Source organism: Channa argus, chromosome 5, assembly GCF_033026475.1.
Source record: "Channa argus isolate prfri chromosome 5, Channa argus male v1.0, whole genome shotgun sequence".
In the NCBI taxonomy this organism is placed as follows: domain Eukaryota; kingdom Metazoa; phylum Chordata; class Actinopteri; order Anabantiformes; family Channidae; genus Channa; species Channa argus.
The window spans coordinates 1080899-1101666 of NC_090201.1; the positions used below are offsets into that span (position 1 = coordinate 1080899).

At 41.3% G+C, this 20768-nt stretch overlaps 1 protein-coding gene across 8 annotated transcripts in view; it reads right to left on the minus strand.

The window, feature by feature from the left end:
- Positions 1-516: 516 nt before the first annotated feature.
- iqsec1b (IQ motif and Sec7 domain ArfGEF 1b) overlaps positions 517-20768 on the minus strand; it is a 165968-nt gene continuing 145716 nt past the window's right edge. For 6 of the 8 annotated variants that reach the window (XM_067503764.1, XM_067503763.1, XM_067503768.1 and 3 more), the window contains 13 exons: positions 19390-19669; positions 16345-17606; positions 15612-15773; positions 14225-14347; positions 11212-11378; positions 10606-10745; positions 9889-9918; positions 9589-9714; positions 9395-9494; positions 8727-8888; positions 8444-8620; positions 7185-7234; positions 2193-5535 (listed from right to left, as the gene is read on the minus strand). In XM_067503764.1, the coding sequence (XP_067359865.1) occupies positions 4990-5535; positions 7185-7234; positions 8444-8620; positions 8727-8888; positions 9395-9494; positions 9589-9714; positions 9889-9918; positions 10606-10745; positions 11212-11378; positions 14225-14347; positions 15612-15773; positions 16345-17606; positions 19390-19669 (3325 nt within the window). In that variant the 3' untranslated portion in view covers positions 2193-4989. Of the gene's footprint in view, positions 762-2192; positions 5536-7184; positions 7235-8443; positions 8621-8726; positions 8889-9394; positions 9495-9588; positions 9715-9888; positions 9919-10605; positions 10746-11211; positions 11379-14224; positions 14348-15611; positions 15774-16344; positions 17607-19389; positions 19670-20768 lie in introns of those variants that run through there. The other 2 variants (XR_010914386.1, XM_067503769.1) reach the window with 2 other exon arrangements.

Genomic DNA, 20768 nt, shown 5'->3' on the forward strand with positions numbered 1-20768 from the left:
AACATTTCTCTTTTGACGACTCTCACCCCTTTTTCTTCTTTGCCATCTGCTCAACTACATGATTTCCCCCCTTCCCCCCGTCACAGGTGGGCCTGCTTTATCTCACCTCCACTTCCTTTCTTGTCCAGTTGGTAAAGGGCTGTTTTATTTTATTTTTTCAACTTTTCTGCCACAACTTAAGGGCATTTTTGGGGGAACTTTCAGAAAGGAAAACCTAAAAGGTCCTTTTTGGACTTAGGGTAGAAAAGAGGAAAAGAGCATATACTGTAATGTGTATATGCGCTGTTGTATAGGAGTCTAGGACCATATTTGTGTAGAAAATAATACAGATTTTACAGTACATTCCTACGTGGGATTGTGAGATTTTAACTAGTTTTTTGTTCAGTGCAGGATAGGACCACTTACACTTCTACGACTTTATCACCACATTCAAGTAGAAAACCCCACGGAAAGTGCACTTCCAAGTGTCTAGTTGCTCAACTCAGACCAATAAACTCTATTGTTGGACAAAGCAGAGACATTAAAATGCAACTCAGGTTTTACAGTATATAATTTTATTTTGCGTTCTCAACATTGTCACAGTACTGGTTTTACATCAACTGGGTTTGTCTACTTATAAACAGAATGCATAACAAAATAAGAGCACTCCTCCTGTCCCACTGTCTTCATAAGTGGGCTTTGAGTGTGAGGGAACAGGAGCGTCACAGGAAATAAGTGAGAAGCAATGTTAACTGGCTGTTCATCTCTAGATCCTATGAGTCCTGTTGGAGGAAGAGAGAAGCCGTTTGATGATTATGTAAATATCAGAGGGGAACAGGAATGAACCTTCAATGTAACTGCAGACATTGAGTAATTATTATTATCATCATTATTATTATTATTTACAGACTATTTACACGTTTACTCATTGTTTTCTACCCACCCACCCATTTCTTGTTTCCTTCCATTCAAACCTTCGTCACCTCATCGTTTCCCCAGATGGATTCGCTATGTGCACTTAGCAGTAAAATGCCACGTCTTTATATGTACAGTGGAAATAGAGGTGAAATGCATTCTACATTCGAATGACAGAACTCTGAATGAAATTACACACTAGCAGGCCAGAAGTCATCAACATGTAAACAAGCATCAGTCAGAGAAATCAAATCTACATTGTTTAAAGTTTAGGGTTCGGTCAAGCCTGCCGCTCAATAGAACAACATTAAAAAAAAAAGAGAAGAAAAGAGAGAAAAAAAAAGGAAACGGTAGGCATCAATGGCATGCAACAAAGCACCTCACACAGAATCTGTAGAAAATTATACAAGAGAAGATCTGAAAGAACTGGACAGCAGTGACTGAAACACTTTGATTAGACCTAATTTGGAGAACTAACAGTGTTCATTAATGTTTCTTAATTGCACCAATATTTAACTGGTTAATATTACATGATGGTTTGAAGTCCAACGTTGTGACTGGTTTGTTCAAATCGGTTTCTAAATAAGTCATTTAAAATGTTGTGGACTGACTCCTTAGAAGATAAACTACACTGACTTAAGTGCTGTAAAAGCATTTGACAAATCATAGCTAACGTTAGGGTCTAGCGTACACTACAATACATACAGTAATGTATTGCGAAATACATTTTGGATCATGACAAATATTTTGAAAGTGGTAACATAATAATGAGGAATACAAATTGATAAGTTATAACTTCAGCTTTCCAAAAAATACTTTACTAATTCTTGTAAAAAAAAACAAAAAAACACCATCAATACGAGCAACGTTTGCTTTGGCAGGCTGTGATTTCTTGCTGGTTATTGGGTCCTGGTGACTGTTTGTCTTCTTGAAGCTGCCTTATGGAGTTTAATTGTCAATAAACAAAAGTTATGTTCACATTCAAGTCAAGCAGCCTCGTTGATTGCAATGTCTTCCTCATGAAACATGGACAAAGCCAATTTTTTGGTACAGAATATTATACACAGTGCAACGTTTTCATCAGTGTTTGCTACTTTGCAGTCTTCTGTTTTACTGCCTTTGATACTTTACTGTGCTGCTTACTTCTTGAGTTACCGCCACTTGTCGCTTACTCGCTTAAAAGTAGCACCGCAGCAATGCTAGTTGTGGCCAGGAATTAATTTGTTTAAAATCTACTTCTTAACTTCAACAATCACAACTGCTGACTTTGATTATTGTACATAATGAATAAGAAGCTCTTATATGTGCAAATCACACCGATTTATTTCCACAAACCTGGCAACCCAAAAGTTGTTCTTTTGAATCATGACACAAGTATAAAGCACTGGGAACACTTAAATAAAGTTGACAGTTAAAGAGGGACTTCACTCATTTTCAACTCCTATAGTTGATGTATATTAGTTCATGTATATTATTACTATATATATATATATATATATATATATATATATATATATTATTACTGCAATACTATATATTAATATGATACTGTATTAATATGCATGTATATCAACACATCTGTTGATATATATATTCGTCTCTCTGGCTTCCCAATATTAAGGAATTGTTCATGTCATGTCATCTGGAGGAGTTCTGGTAAAACAGGTTAACCTACAACCACTGTATTAACAATAATAAGATGCATCAACTGGAGTTTTTAAAGGTAAAAGCAGAATTTAATACAAGGACAGCAGATGGACGTTTGATGCCATTTGGTGCAACTATAATCCAATTAAAAATGGGCTTTTTTTTAGAAGGTGGTACAATGAAAATTTTGAAGTATTTAGGAATATTGATCTACTGGTTATAACATGTGAACCATTGACACAGAGACTGATAATAAATATGCAGATACAGTGAGAGTTCCATTCGGTGTACTCATAGCTGTCACTTGTTGAGTATCAATTTGATTTCTAGGTGACAGTACACGTTATGACCTTCTTCTGGCTCTAATAAAAACTACACACATTTTTGTTTGCAAAGAATTTCCTCTTACAGCTGTGATAACATTCAGCTTTAACTACTGTTGCACACAAAGATCCAGTAAACTACCGTATGTAGGTCAGAGAAAGATAAAGATTTGTATTTCACACAAATACATAGCTGACTTCAGTTAGCTGTAATCGAAGAATTAAAAACTATTCTACTATTCATTTTAAACAACTGTCAACTGTTACACTGACATAATTTGGGAATACACAGTAGTTAGAAAGTAGCCTCAAAATACATTATTACATGCAGATCTTTTCCTGGACTTTCTGCATACATGAGGAAGTTCCAGTCCTTTCAAATCCATGTGGGTTCTTGCACTTTACAGAAACACTGAGGGTGAGAGGACACACAGGAAGAAACAAAGAAGAAACTAAAAGAACTAAACAAAATGGAACAACTTTCCGACTGCAGTTGGTCTTGGACAAAAAAGTAAATACATATTGCACAAGTAAAAAAAAAAAATCCATATATATATATATATATATATATATATATATATCTTTAAGCAGATAAAGACTAACTTCTGTCGTTGATATATGTAGACTATGTAGGACAAGTGCTGTCTATCAATTTAAAAAAAAAAGAAAAGGAAAAGCTCCAGCACAGCAGCTCCCTGCCTCCACTCTGTACAAACCACAGGGAGGCTGAGAGGTAGGGTATAACCAGCCATCCCATAATATGTCAGAAAGATGATTGATATAATCCTGCCATTTGTGGGGAGTGAAGCATAAGAGTGCTATCACCATCACAGAATGATAATGACCGATTTCTGTACTGTGGTGTTTGAGGGAAAAGCACGAGGGAGAAAACGGCACTGCACGACACGCTTGTTGAACAATGAAAGCAAACAGAGGGAACGGGCACACTCAGCCAGCTGAGAGCTTCCACATCAGGGGGAGACACTTGGACAGTCACGTTGCTGTTTTCCCTGCCACACAGTTTGCATCTTCAATTTCCACGAAAAAAACAAAAACACAACCCCCTCCTCTTCTTGGTCTTTGCAGAATCAGACATATAGAGCATTTTCATCGTTGGATTTATCAAAAAATAGTTAAAAAAATAAAATGATGGCAGACAAGCGGCCAGTCCTGAAGGGTAAACATTCAGATGGATCTGTTTGCGCAGCAGCTTCCTGTGGCTTCCGTTTTCCAGAGTGGGAGAGACGACTCCGAAACCAGTGACGCACAGTGGATGAGACTGGTGGGGGGGTTTGTGTTCACCAGTCTCCACAGAGTTCTTACTCCAAGGCAACCGTTCACAGTAGGTTTCCAGCTCACTTAATGACCTGTCTAATAAAAGCTTTGATTGGTTGTCGGTGAAACTACGCCACCTATGTGTGAGCACAACGCTGAGAGTTTTAACTGATGCCATTTGTTCTGTAATATTAATTACAATAACAGCTGATACTATTATTTAACAAAATACTATGCACAATATACATAAAGCATTTTTTGTGACTAAATTAGTAAATGCTTCAACAATTGGCACATTTATCACTGCTAACAGAGATATCACAGTGCACTGGGAGCTACCGCTACATTAAATACTTGTGCAGCTACTGCTGAGGCTGACCATCCGTCCGTCTGTCTGTGTGTCTTTCTGACTATTCAGCCAAACCCTTACGCTAGATAAAATGACTCTGTAGACTCTGTAACATCAGGATTACTATTTAGTTCTTCGGTACAATATAAGAAATTGAGATATTTGATGATATTCCTTTAATTTACTGAGGAGAAACAGTCGTTGTGGTCTTTGTGCATGCTCTCTTGTTCTTGTCTGTTGTCCCTTGAAGCAGTGAGACACAACTTATGGCCTGAAATTAAATGAAAGGAAAAAAAAAAAACCAACCGGAAAATAATATTCACGTTGAAATAATGGCCACAGTGATGAGCATAACAAAAACCGCTGAGGGAGGCACAGGATCTTGTCTGGCTTCACATCCCCAGACCAATGATGCACAGTGTGTGTTTGTCTCGTCATCAAACATCACCTCAGAGGGAAAAAAAGTTCAGTCACAGATCCCAGGGAAGCCCCTCACGTGCCTCACACCACCGTACTGATGCCACTGTGCTTGGGCTTAGTGCTATTGGGAGCCTGGGAGGGCGGCGGCGGCGTGCTGTGGTGGTGGGAACCATGAGCAGGATGGGAGGAGTGCGACTGGTGGCTTCCGTGGCCGTGCTGCGCGTGGGGGTTAGGCGGGTAGGACGGCTGCTGGCCATGGGAAGCCGGTGGATGGAACTGGTGCGGTGGGTGCTGCAAGTGGGCTGGCGGGTGGTAGTGATGGTGGTGGTGGTAGGGCGGGGGGTTCTGGGTCATGTGGCAGAACTGAGCGTGGTGTGGATGCATGGGGACTGGCGGGTCTGCCTCCCCCCGGACAGTGTGGTGTAGGTTTGCGGCGCGCGGGGTGTGGGAGATGAGGGTGGGGTGCGAGGGCTGAGGGGTAGGGCTGGGAGACTTCAGCCGCCTGGTGCCAAATAAAGATCCGAGCAGAGAAGAGGAGTTAGGCAGGGACTGGCCACTGTGGCGGGACGGGCAGTCTCGGCTAGAAGGGGGTCTCCTCCGCATGTGGGGGCTGCTAATGATGGATCCCTGCAAGAGAGACGACAGTCAGAACGCAACAGACACAAACAGAAAGTCTAAGGTTTTCTATCCAGTGGGAAGTAGCCAATATTGTGGCAGCTTCAAGTTGCTGCAATTCTACGCACCCAAAAGCACACGACTGCATGACCAGACACAGCTGATCTCAAATCTCACATGATTTCTTGTCTTGGCTCCTGGCAAAGTGTCTCCATTTCTTTTTGCAGTTCACTGCCTTTGCTTGTCTATCCATTCTAACATCTCGTGGTTGACTCACTCTAAATGCTGTGGAGGCTCAGTTTGCCGACTGTATCCTTCATAAACTAACAAACAGCTCCTAAATCTTTATAGACTTTCTCTCTGACTACTGATACACTAGTGACTCCCTGTCACAAACATATATCTGGTTTCCAGAATACAGTACCCTACTTCGTTTCCATGCGCCTCCACTTTGGAGTGACTACAGAACAATTTGAAGTCACAGTACACACATTTGTATGCAGCGCTGTTTTCAGCTGCCACGTTCAGGTTCATTGGATGTGCACTAAACTGATAATGTTGTGATGTTTTTAAAGTCTCGATAAGGAAGAGAAAAAAAAAAAGATTACACATTGGATTGTTTTTGAGCACTCAAATCATACTAAAACTGAATTGAAGCATAAATAAAAGACGAACACAACAAACGTTTATGTTAAAGACATGAAGCACATCAGAGCCATGCAATACAGGCAGACTATTACCATAGATGATACAGAAAACAAATATATCAAGAGTTTTGAGCTATGATGTGGATCAGCTATGATTCTGAATCAGTGTTGTTGTATTTTAACAACTAGAAATTTAGGGAGGCATCATGATTTTAAGGTTCATGTCTCTGTGGATGCTGTTGGCAGAAATATGATTCACATTTTAAATCCTGAACACTGGTAAATACTTCTAAAAGCTAAAATGTTAGACTACTAACAGCAAGGTCAATTAAAGTGACAGCGGTTTTGAGTGTCAGACTGAGTCAAATTGTTTAATTTGAAAACCTCCAATTATTATTTTAAATGTCTCCAGTGGGAACTGACCCATGTGGGAAGAGATTACTGCTCTTTTAATGAGTCTTTAACTTTCTGCTCTGAGCTCCGCATTCAAACTAGCACAGGAGAGCTGGAAAATGTTTTATTGTGTCTGGCTTGTGTAAGTGAATATGTGCTTGTGCCTCCATGCTGTGTTCTTTCATCGAAGTGGCTAAGAGCAACAATAAAAAAGAAAACTTCATGTGAAGGTCAGAGGTCAGTGAAAGGAAGCAGTGAAAGTTCAAACTGTGTCAGCATGCAGTAGCTGGAACTGACAAAGCACAGCCAGGTGAGGGAACAGGGTACAACATTCAGGCGATAGCTAAAACGTAACCTCCTACACTAGGATGACTCAAAAGTGAGAGTCTAACATCGGCACAGGGTCGTGTCATGGTGTGAACATGAAGGGTTAACGTGTCAGCCACAGCGGAGGGTTCCCTTTCAGCCCAGTGCATGCACGGTTTCCAGGAAGCTCACAACAAAAGCACCACCAGAACAGAAAAGAAAACTCCAAAGAAACAATGAAACAGAGACGTGTGTGTTCAGAGCACATATCAACAGAAAGTCAGTGGACAGCTCGGCATCATGCGTCCTACTTACTTCCATATTGCTGTCTAGTGATCCTGCACTGCTGCGTCGCCCACGCTTGCCTGCCCAGAACACGTAACATGACACATTAGACATTGTCTATCATGGTGGGTGGGGGGTTCGGGGGGTAGCTAGCACCCTAAGGTGACATGTCACTAGCTAGAGGGAGTCGAATAAGGACTAAAGGAAAGGTCACTGCTACGACTGCTACACTGCTACATCTTCACAACAAGGTCAGCCTCTGGGAAAACTGGAGCTTGAAGATTTCTTTCTGCAGCAATGTGAGACACAGCTGGCAGGAAACTTTCCCATTTTTAAAGGCTTGTGTTGAAGGGATGCCCAACCCATTTAAGGTTTCTATTAAGATTAAAATAAAATAAAAATCAAATCAAATGGTCAAAGTCAAAGCAGCATAAGGCCAACTGTCCTGATGCAAAAAGCACAATCTCACATATAGTGCTGTTCCTTTCATTGTATTTACCTGGTAAATGGGCAAACCGTTCAAGCACCACGCCTGTAGTTTCAGAACAGAGTTGTTTGGTGGAAAATGTGCAGTATCCAAAACAAAGGTGAGATTACCCTGATTACTGAGTCACAGGCCGAGTAGTACTCTACATAAACATGGCAGAATTCATTTTTAAGTGAGCAGATGCAGCAATAACTCCAGTCACCTTTACACACACACACACACACACACACACACACACCAAAGTCAAATGCAAACCTTTTAAATGTATTTTCAGAGGTGCTGCATGATCCGTAAACAACTCTGAAATAAAATACCGGCATCAAAAATCTGGCATTGATTGTGTTCTACAGAGGCTGCCACTGTATCTCATTCAGAAAACATTATGTGCTTTGTGTTTGTGCACAGCAGCTTTGCAGTGTGAAGACATGAATCAACCACACAACATTAATTCCTCTTACCACTAAGACGCTCACATTGATCACAGTGACCTACATAGTGTTGCCTCCTCCTTCGCTGATGACACTGGATTATCAGTTTATAGCTACAGTGCTAGTAAATTACACCTGGGCCCATTAACAAACACAATCATCGCCTTGCTTCAGTGGCTTCGTGGATCAGTGGCTCTGCCCCTGTGGCTACCACCCAAACCACAACTGCACAGGAACAGGAACTCAGCTTCTTGCAAGTTTCCAAATCAATTACCATGCATAAGGTGTATCTAGCTTGATGCTTGGGTAGATAGACTAACATTTGTCTAACTGAGGGATGAAAACGTGAGTTACTGCACAACCGCTGGTTTTACCTGCATCCGAGAGGTCACGAAGGGAGCTGCTGAGGGCGCTCCTCTTCAAACCTTCGCCAATGGCATAACTGTCGTCGAGGCTCGCTCGGCTCAAGTTGCCATTTCCTGTTTCCTTCTTTAATCCTGAACTTTGGGACATGCTGGGCCTCACCACTCCCTTCTGTTTTTCTAGCTCCGCTGTTCAAGGGAAACATAAACAAAGCTGACAATGATCCAGTGGTCCACATGCAACGTCTGTCTCAAGGAGAATGAGTCAGTTTCTACAGCTAAACATTTTGCTCACATTCTATCCTGTACTTCTCCATCTCTTGGACTTCGGCAATGGATTCTCGCAAATCGTCAGTAAACTTTTTGCGGTCCTGAGGATTGGGTGCATTGAAGTTAATGAGGATTTTAATGTCAGCTCCGGGAATAGCCGAGGTCAGACGGACTCCATTGGGATAATCTAAAGAGTGACAAAATCAACATTTAACCACTGCCCATACAAAAAAACAAAAAAACAAACCATTCTTACACATAGGCCTCAAACATGGTTAAGCAAGTAAGCACACGTAGACACTTTAAGCTTGAGTCACCCAAAAAATTCCCAAGGCGACGTACGCCTCAATCTGAGAATAACCGCTAGGGGCACTACAGCATGACACCAGAAAGAGCTTATCCATCTTTTTGGCTTAACTTCTGCTCAGTACAACCACCACGAGTTTTAGCTAAACATGTCCATACAAATAGACCTATTTATAAAACTTTGGAAATATCTTTGTTCAGACAAGAATGCCACTGACATTGCTGGAGTGAAATTCCATTTTTTTTCTCTTCTGTGATATAAGAATCATGCGGAGGAACCCACTCCTTCAAGGTCCTCCACTACTCAAACTTAACTTTCCTTTATATTTTGCCAATCTCATCATTGGTCATCCGTTTATTTTTGTCATTGTCGAAAATGGTACTTACACTGATTCTCGAAGAGCAGGACTTGCATGCCATAAAGTGAGAAGGATTGTCGAAAGCTGTATGTCACAGAGTTCTTCTTCTTCTGGAATATTTTAGTAACCTGTGTAAAAAAAAAAGCATCATTTGCTTTAGTTTCTTTCAGTGAGGCACCATAGTGCATCCTCAATGTGCTGGGAGAATAGTGTTTATCGTACCACTAGCAAGTCATTGAAGAGGAAGATCTCCCTTTGGTGCAAGCCCAACTTTTGTGGTTTGTTGGGGTCGGGCACTTCAAATAGTCTGCAGTAACACACCAGTCTTCGGTGGGGAAGGGATAGCACCTGCACACACACATCACATCATTGTTTCTGTGTTGGCCTTTTGTTTCTCTCAATAGACTCAATAGAAAAAACATACCTTTAAACAAATTTAAAGTTTACATGTTATTCATATAAGTTTGGGAGGATCTCACAAATATTCGTTCAAACTTATATGTAGATAAGACTGATACTTACACATCCCAGGCCATGGTGTAAAGAGCCAATCTATGGAGTGAGATATGAGAGAGATTGTCATTTTTCAGGGATCAATGAATACAAATGGGAACTTTTTAAATGATGATGCATCAAAGAAATTACATTTTACTTAGTGGTCAACATTAACTTGAAATATAGACCAAATCTATTTTTAGGCAAATGTTCAACTGTCCTTCACAAACCTACTTTTAATTTGCAGTTTCCAGTTTGTGTCAACCTTTACGATCATGACCTCATCAAAATCTATTGAACTTCTGCTAATTTGTTTAAGAAAACTTTGCTAGTTGGATGAAAAAGGGATCAGTGGAGAAAAGGGAGGGGATTGGGTTTCAAATAAACACCTTCGATATCATTGGGTGTGAGGCAGTTTATCTCATTGATTATTATAGAACTTGTCAGACAGCACATTTTTTTTGCCCAGCACTTAGGACAAAAGACGTATTACAGTCGTTCAGCAGGAAGGTTTCCACACCTGAAGAATTGATGTGTCACACAGTGAAGGAAGTAGCTTCCGATAAAGAATAGTCTTTCATTTCATTTCCGTTTTAGAGAATTTTGGCTATGAAAGAACTTGCACTCTTTGTGACAGCTCAGGAGTACATCAAGTAATTTGCCTGCTAGATTCAGGTCTTGAATGGAGGTGAAGATAAAAGTGGTCACGCTCTAGTGGCAACCCAAGGGCAAGCTCACACTTACCGGCTTTTTTCCAACAATGAGTTTTTCCACTTTCTGTACTTGAGACACATGGTCTTCATTAGTCTTGAGCTCCCGTTTGCGAATTCTCTCATATATGCCTACGAGCATCTCTCGAGGAATGTCCTCCCCATCATCCACTCCTGCCAAGAGATGAGAGGAAAAGAAAAAAAAAGAAGGATTAATGATTAATTCACAGGTTTACGAGAGTTGATGAACCCCTCAATTTATTTACATACTGCTGTGCTTCACATATTTCTCACAGCACAGCACAGCTCCTTCAGAGCTCTCTACCACTCAATACTGTACCTTAATTACTGACACTCCAACAGTCAGAGGAATGAGTTAGTCATGCCACAAAGCCCTTCTTAATACCCTTAAAATCTTTTGAGGGCAACTAAAATGTGTGTTGCCTCCACAGCAAAGCTTTTTTGACCATGACTTACAAAAAATAGATATAGACACAGCCATTAGTGAAGGCAAACTGCATGGATGAAACTCAATTTGAGATGAATATTTACTGTATAATACAACAAACCAATGTCTGACAAAATCAATGGCTTTGCAAAACCAACCTGGACACGCCTCAGTGAAGAAAGAACAACGTACCTCGAAGGTTCTTAACAAAGTCCTCCAGCTTCATCTTTCTCTCGGGCTTCACGTTGGGACTGTACATGTCTGTGTTGAGGAGGATGATGGCAAAAGCCAGGATGAAGATGGTGTCGGGGTTTCTGAACTGTCGCACCACACCAGGGTTGCAGATGCAGTAGCGCTGGCTGCAAAGAGAAATTTGGACACAGAAGCAACATTACTCACAGGTTAGTTCTACTTGCGATCTTAGAAGTCAACGTTGTTTTTCCATATCGGTGAATGAAATCACTGGACATTGTATCGAGCGCCAAAGTGACAGGACTACCTACTGTTGTGAGTTCATACTGTGCAGTGTGTTTATTCAGCACATTTGAAAGCGTGAATGGCAGACAGCTGCTGCAGGATTAGCTGGAATCTCCTTTCTATAATACTATTACCAACAGAACTACCAGCATGCACAATCAAACCTCTCGAGATAACTTAAAATGTAGCAATTTCAAAGGTCACATCACACTGCTGCTCGTGTCTTTGTAGTGGCATCCAGTGACCCGCATCAAGGTCAAATTTCTGCCATTGAGTTGTCCGCTCAACAGCACCCACCTGCCTGAATGCTCTTCTCCAGTTCTAGAATCCCTCTCACCTATTGTGCTCGGCCAAAGAACAGAATCTGCTGGTTCTTACTCAACAAAGGTAAACTACCCAACTCTGCACACTCAGCAGTTGCCTCTGTCAAAGAGGCAAAAACAGACATCAAGTCTCTTCAGCCTTACAATAGCAGTATGCCTGAAAGCATATAAGCTGAGAACAGAGGAATCAAACCAAAACCAGCCTGAAACAAAAGACAACCAAGGGAGAAGAGAATTATAACAGGCCCATTCTAGAACTGAAGAGCCAGAATGAACGGACTACTTAAACTATGTGTCTTAACTTATGGGATGCAATCAGCAAAAGAAGATAAAAGAACAAATATATATATCCATATATTGGTTGGAAGTGCATGTTTATGATGAAAAAATGTAAAGTAAATGTTAATTAATAGAATAAAATGAGTATAAAAACCCCAGGTTATGGTTAGTCAGACATACATCCTTCATCTGCATGGAAACACCTTGTCAGTCTGCATCAAGAAATCCAACACCACCCTAACTGCATTAAGACCAGTCGAAGAAATCCAAATAGTGGCCTGGCTAGGGAATGTGGCCTAGAGGAGCCAAGGGACTTCATGCAGAAACTAGGGTCAACCAATATTTATATTTTTGATCTTTTTTCTATCAAGTATGTTGTGTGTAGAATACTAGTTAAAATGGGGCAAGGATGGTCACAGTATTGTATTGTTGATTTGATCATTTTAAATACTCGGATTGTTTGGGGGGGCGACAGTGCCTCAGTTGGTAGGCTGACCTGGACTCCAGCCTATATATAAAATATATAAAAATATATATACAAATAAATAAATACATAAAAAACAAACACATTACTTAGTTTCAACATTTGACATGTTTTCTATTTACTATAAAATCACAAAGAGGTTACAAATGATTGCAGACACACCACTTTCTCTTTTTATGTACAATATAATGTCCCAGCCTTTCTGTAAATAGGGTTTGTACCTCACTTGTAAGTTGTCTTTTTGATAAAAGGGTCTGACAAATGAATAAGTATAAATAACACAGAGTGAGCACAACACTCAATGCACAAGCTGCAGATAAAAGGAAATAACGTGAGTCGGTGCGAAAAATAGGATCTCCAGTGCACCCAGTGTCAATCATTTTCAATCTAATAACTATTCTATCTTTTTTGGAAAAATGTAAAAGTATTTTATTCATTGCATTTTATACCCCCCCCCCCCCCCCCCCCCCCCAAAAAAAAAAAATTGCATCCATGCAAACATGAGAGACAAAACATCAGATAAGAAAAGAGAAAGCATCAGTGTGTCAAATGTATCAGTGCCTGCCCTTCTGGGCAGAAGCATCAACTGTTATATTGACACTGAGCTATAACTCTTGAAGATTTGGTCATGGTACAGTTAAATACATAACCTCAAGTCTAAAGTACAACAAGCAAATACCAGGGAAGTCAATACAGCCTGCAGCCATAGGAAGGGACATTTAACAGCTTTCTGAGTCAACATAAATTGAGCCCAAGTTATTTCCGGACTGGGCTGCAGGTAAGCTTCAGATGATCAGTTATCATTTTGTGCCCAGTGTAACATTGACTGGTTTTAGCGAGGCTGAAATGTCATTGCTCAGTGCTGATCGAAGCTAATTCTCCGTGGGCATGAGAGCCCCTTTCTACTAGAGGGTTGGAGGAAATAAATGCAGAACAAGCGACATATATCAGCAGCCCCGCAGGAGGTTTGCAGCAACTTTTTCAACTAATTATTTTTAAAAATACCTTTAAACTACTATAACTGTTTCTGTCTGGGTGTTAGAAGTAAGAATGCAACTTTTACATGAGGTGTCACCGCTGTTTTAGAGGATAATGTTTTTTTTTTTTTTAAATTAGGCAAAACAGGTTTGTACTATCCTTTAATCATACTCTCTGTGTTCGTGGTAAACATTAGACACAGCAATGAAATCCATGACCAGCCTGTCACATAAGCAGATATGCGACCCTATTTAAAAAAAAATAAGCTGTGGCTTATTGCATGATGCCAATCAGTCAAGTTGCAGTTTACATGCATGTCTGTCCAGAGTCATTCATGATTCCAAGGGCACATTTGTGTTCGATGTAATGATGTATCTTGCAGCGCTGACAAGATTGGTAAAGATCTGAGATCAAAGTGACCTTGATCTTTGACCTTTGACCACTCAAATCTAATTAGGTGATTTCAAAGGGACATTAGAAATTCCCTCAAAGCGCTCGCAAGGATGGGATTGACAACCTGAAAACATAATGCCTCTGGCCATGGCTGTTGTCAGCACAGTGTAACTACACAACCTCTTCATTCAGCCATTATTTGCTCTAAGCTGGTTTGGAAGCTGAAGCCATGTCATGCACTTTGTTCCCATCTTTTAGAGGATTCTCTTACCTGTAGGCCTCTATCAGCCTCTCAACCTTCTGCGCTTCTCCCTGGACTCTGATATGAGCCTGGAATTTCCTGAGTGCTTCATCCAACTCCATTCCTGAGAAGTCCATTTCATCCACCACACAGCTGGTGAAAAACACACAGAGGTAGGATCCATTTAAGTTGGAAAATATAGTTATTATTATACGGCGTATTTGGCACTTGAAAATCTTCCCAACTAGATTTAACTGCCCGGAATCTCAACTCAACTTTTCCACTATTTGTACTTTAAACACACTTGCAGTAAACAGGGAACATTATTAGTATTCATCTGAAGCTGCGTCTCTGGAAATAGACCCACACATATCAAAGTTGCGCTCCTTATAGCTCAGAGTGGTCTCCTTAGAAACATATATAATTGCTAAACAATCCATTATTTTTCAGTGTAGTCTGTAACCACCTAAAAACAGCTGCCAACTGCTACTAGAAAGAAGGCGACTAAAGTGTTGAGGCTGGACCAAGTAATACATTTCTATGCCATGAAGCTTAAACACTGCACAAAAAGCTCCTAAGAGCTGAAGAGAAGTGAAGATTTGGGGGGTAATTGTCATGAGGAGTGACCTCCCCCTTATCAAATTCACAATTATTAATTGGTTTCACTGTTTATATAAAGCTATTGAACAATTACTTGCACAAATGTCTGCATTTGAGCAAACTGACGTTTTCCTCCGTCACTCTTACCTAAATATAAAACCCGAGCACTTCTTTCTTTGCTGAGAAGAGGATTGTGCCTTGGCTCACCAGAGCCTTGATACCTTGACACCTTGCATGTCAGGATTTATAGACGTTTTCTCAAGGAGCCCTTTAGATATGCCTGTCAAACTGACACTGACAGACCTTCCCTGGCCTTATCCTCCACTGAATCTCAATGGGCTTTGATAGAGCTGGAGCACTTCAAGTGTGATTCAGATAAGTCTGTCCACTCTAAAGAATAAAGCAGAAGTGTTTCTGATATGATGCTTATAGTCACCACTGGAAAATATAATATCTTTAAGACTTCCCTTCTGTATTAAAAGGACAGAGGAATATAAATGGAATGTGTATGTTTATCTGAGTGATGCTCAGCAATTTCCTGAGTGGATTCTATTTCTGTTTATTTCCCGGATGTAACTTGAGTCATTATGTAGTACTCAGAAACTCAACAGCCTGCCTGAATGATGGTAGATTGAAAACTGGCAAACCTATTTGGAACTAAATGATGATTTCTATTTGTGTTCCAGGATAAAATTCTGCTCACTGTCATAGGTAGCAGCTTAAATCAAAAGCCTGTTTAGATCAATGTTTTTAGGGTGATTCCTCTGTACCTCCATCTGCACCTACCAATGCATCAAAGAGTACGCAACCAACTCACTCAAGAACATCTCGGTTGAACTGTTTCTGTCTGTTACCCAGGAACTCGCCAATCATCTGCCTACTCAGCCCCTTCCTCTGGAGCAGGAAATGGGCCACACCCACTGGAGTGTCTGGAACAAAATTCCGTTCGATCAGATACTGGATGCCTTTTTCTGGTTTCCTGGAGACAAGAGAGTAGGAATGAGGAGAGAGAGACAACAAGAGTGAAGAAACAATCCAAATCTGTGATTATCCCAGAGCAATTCTGCCCATGTCCAGATGTGCGTCAGATGAGGGGGGAGAGGATTTAGCAAGGCAGGGATGTTGGTGGTGGAATAGGATGAGGGCTGAGAGTGGGGAGGAGGGAGCCACTTTTCTCTGCGGTGTTGATCACAAATGATTAAAGGGAACTTAATGACCAGCTCTGAGAGAAACCAAATCCACAATCATCTATGATTAAAGGGAATCACACAGGCTAAGATGAAGATGAAGTGGGGCAGAATGACTCCCAGGTTCGTTTGCACCTTAAGTAGAACAGGCAGAGACAGAAGTTGTAACTCAATCAGCATCAGGACATGCTTATCATACACAAGAGTTTCAATGTGGGTTCTTTCAATCAATGGACTGGATATTATTTCCATAACCCCTTCCATATCTAATTTTTTTGTTTGTGCAAATCACAGGTTAAAGTGTTCAGTCTATATATATGTCTGATTGTCTCTGGCTCTCTGTGTCCAGTGGACTATACATACTTGTTGAAGAGGTTCAGACCGATGCGGTAGTGTCTCTTGCGGATGATGTCATTGCTGAAAGCAGGTGAGTCCCAGCTGTTGCGAGTCTCTTTGTGGTATGTCTGCTTGCTGAGCGTCTGTTCTCTCAGGCTGTCTCTGGACGAGGACTCAGAACTGCAGTTGATGGTGTCGTTGGAGTTAGATGTGCTGTTGATGCTGTCGTTGTCCCCGTCAGAAAAATCAGACTCTGACTTGCTCTGTCTGTTTGCTGTACCATTGATGGCTAAGTGGGCCTCGAGTTGTCGTGGCCGATGACGGGAACCTTCTTCTTCTCTGGAAGGCCCACGGGGGGGCAGGCTGTGGCTCATTTGTTTGGGACTACTCTGCTGGTTGCTTAGGTTCCGGTCGTACGCATTCTGTCTCTTCAAAGAGCTCCTGTCAGAACGATCGCTCAGTTCCACTGAGCTGTCACTGGGAGGCTCGATCGTTAGTAGGGGTAGGTGATCTACCCTCAAGCGTTGCTCCTGGCATTCTAAAGAAGGTGTACTGTGACAACTAGTGTCTGTGTCCCCTTTTTCATCCTTATGAGCCATTGACCAGTAATCCTGTGAGGAATTCAGGGATCGGTGACGTAAATCTGATTCTGTACTGGAGGGCCGCTCTACAGACTGAGAAAGCGGCAGGGGTGGTGACAGTTCCTCTTCGTCTATGTACAAGGTGACATCACTGTAAGATGCTGTCATCTCGTCCATATTGCGGTGTTCTGAGGAGCTGTGGGAGGGTTTCACCTGGCAGCTTACCTCCCTGTCCATATCCTGGTGGTCTCTCCCCTGCACTGGCTGGCTGTCATCACCATGGAGACTGCGACAGTTTAGAGCATCATCTATGGACTCAGCTAGAGATTTTACCTGCCTCGAAAAGGCATCCTCTAGTTCTGTGATAGCATCTGTGAAGTCACTCTGTGTTGTTGGGGTCTTGGCTTGCACACCAATCTCCCCACCATGCTCTGACTGCACCAGTGCACCAATTTTGGTGCCGTCATCTGTCAGCGAGACCTGCTTTCCCTCAAAGTACGAGCTGTGGACTTTTTCAGGTCCTTCGAAGGAAAACTGCATTCTCATATTGGACAAGACGATCCGTCTGGACATACGGTTCTCAGACATAGAACTTCTAAGACGCTCAAAGTTCTTGTTCATCTGGTATTGGCGGAAGGCTGTCTGGATGGTACGGGCTGCATGTCGAGTTATGAAACGCCCCCCATATTTACGCTCTAGCATCTCCACCTGAAAAGGAATAAAAGGAAAGTCTTGTAAATCTCTCTGAGAAACAGCAAGGAACAGTCTCCCAGCTGTGGCGTTATGGACATGATAATCCATCTATGTAAAAGTTCTCTACAATAGGACAACTGGTCATGGTGACTTACCTCTAATTATCTTAGGATCATCAGCATCCCAAGTTTAAACGGGGATGATGAAAGATACTGTAATTTGGATTTTAAAGAACAGAAGATAATACTTTGACACTTTGTAGTAAAAAAACTACATTGAGGCCTTAATGACTGATCCCAATCTAAGGGCCGTCACACACAAAGCCAATCGTAAATAACTACTGCCGACAATAACCAACTGCTGTGTTGGGTCCCACTGACTTCATTCAGAACACATTGCACGAGAGGCCACAAGCATGTACAGCTGCCCATTCTGCACTTGCAAGAAAAAAAAGAAAGCTGAAAACCTGGGACTGTGGATATACAAACTGTAAACAAGGCGGTTACATAAAATGTTTACACCAATCTAGCTCACCACATCTGGTTTATAACTACTTTTAATTAAGGATGTGTCTAATAGGAAGTTACAACAACAGCACACGTTGTACTGGGGCTATTAATACTGGGGTGTTAGTGCCAATGCTAGGCTGGTGTGTGGGCTGATGGATGCTCCCAGACATGGGATGCTGGCCGAAAGTCAGCAATAAAAAATAAAATAAAAAATAAGATGAATATGATTATAGTCAAGAACTATTGGACGGTTAGACAAAATAAAACAATCACCATAAATTACGAAATTGTAAAAACTTACCGGCAAAGGTAACATAAATGTGGGAATAGTGGGAATTACAATGTTTAGGAGGGTTTCCAGGGCTTACATTCGTTCCATCTCCCTGTACCTTTAACTCTGTCACTCAATTTAATAAATATGGACTCATAGTGTAAAATGACACTAATCATATTTCCCTGCTCAGTGTGGGCCAGCAACAAGGAACATGGACAAAGACAATGAGTTTCACTACAACAAGCTACAACAAGCTTAACCTTACCACATACATGGAGCTGTATGGCCACAAGCCAAACCAGACTACTGTTATGTCTTCACTTGGCCCCCATGAGGACATCATGCATGACAGTAGCTTGGAGTAACAGGTAATATAATACCCTTCACATAATTGAATGTCAAATGTGATGTTCTACTGCCTTGCAAACTGTTAAATTGAGAGATTAACATCATTTATGTCTAATACGTAATTCAGAAGGGCACTGTGTCTCGTTCAGTGTCTTTACATGCACTTATTGCCATATTGTGCAAAATTTAGTGTTTAGTTAGTGTTTAGAAATTGTTTTGAACTGTTGGGAATGATTTGGGGGGGAAAAGATTCTGGGAATTGCGTCATTACAGAGCCGCCCAGACCGAGTAGTTGTTAAGGCCCCCTGTTACCAAACAGTTACCTCTTCACACAACCAGCAGACACAGAACAACATTTAGTTGGAGTTGTGACTCGGATGAGTTTAATAAAGAGGTCCAACACAACAAAACAGTAAGCTAAAAGGTTTGTCTTAAATTACACCAGTCACACACAGTCACTGGTCACCTTGTTAATATAACTCTTAAGCAATAATAACTGAATAAACTCTGATTTTCATTCTTTTAGGTGTGATTTTGCATATATCTGAAATACCATATGCATGTGTAGCTATTACAAATTACTATCATTACAAATATTGTCCAGCCCTACATTAGATATTTAAACATGGAGGTTGTCCCTGTCCCTATTAAGCCCACCCCCTCTCACCTGCTTGTCCTGTAGATCTGATGAGAGTTCATAGCTCTCTGACAGTGAACGGGAACGCTTAATGGCCTCCTCCTCTGCCTGCTTGCGGAGGATGGACTGGGAGTGCTGCAGTTTTGGTCGGCGGGGGCGTAGGTGGCCGGGCACCAAGATGTGTCCGTAAAACTGGCTGTCCAAGTGGTCGTGGCCCAGCCCGCTGCTGTGGGTCACTGGGACACAACTGAATCCTCCGCTGGGGTCCACAGAGGCGCCCACCTCATTGCCTGGAGCATCACCTTCCACACTGCAAAAAAAAAAGTACTAGGTTAGTCTGCTGAGTCACTTTCCTGAGGACACGCATTGCTCTACTTCAGCACAGAGCACGTGGCAGATGGAAGTGAACTTTGCTGCTGCTGGAAGGGCATCAATATGCGAAGGAGAATTTATAGCAGCAGTCTGAGTTGCAGCCTGTAGTCTCCACGCATTCCCTTTAACAATGCAGAGAATACCCCAAGTCATCCCAAGCAAATATAACGCTGAAGAAGTGTGTTTTAATTAGAGCAAATGAAATGACTATGAATAAATTATGAATGCCAAATAACCACTGAGTCTAAATGAGCAACTCCGTATTTCAGCAAAAACAAAGCGACATATAGTCAAGCGCCAGTATGTGAAAGGTGCATTGAATTTTAAAATCAATAAAGATATTGACTTTCTCTACTCACAAACCTGAACAGGTGACTGACTCATCCCTCGTGTTTTGAGCAATGAGCAGCTGTGTCACGCCACATGGCAGCAGCTAAATGTCAGCTGTTCACTTCCTCCACATCTCTCACACCTGACTCTCCTACAGTACTTGGAGACAGGTCAGTAACTACTTTGAGGAATCAAAGTTACTTTTACTGGAAGTGAAGACCCCAACCTATTTTGACTGCTTTTTGAAGAAGTGAAATAACAAGCTGCCCCTCTCCAGAGATCCAAGACATCATTTATAGAAGTGAAGCCTGAACTGAATTGGAATAGCTGACCTTACGTATTATACTGTGAAAAAATATTTCAATTGAATGAATCAGAGACCAATTCAGCTAAAAGGAAATGCTGATGTCCGAACATAAAATGTGTTGAATTTAAACAAAAGCATATACACAATGTCCACGCATTTTGAGCACACAATCAAATCAGTTACAGTAGCTCATTAAACTGCACAAAAGAGCTCCTCGCATTATACTCAACACCGAATACCCAGTATCATAGTACAACCTCAAGCAAGTGTGGACTCACATGGCTTTTAAAAGATTTTTTGAAAAATGTATTTTAAAGTTATTTCTCATCTTATGGCTTATGTAGACAGTCGGGTAGAAGGGCTAAGTTGCGGTTTGTAATTTCTACATTTTTTCAGTATT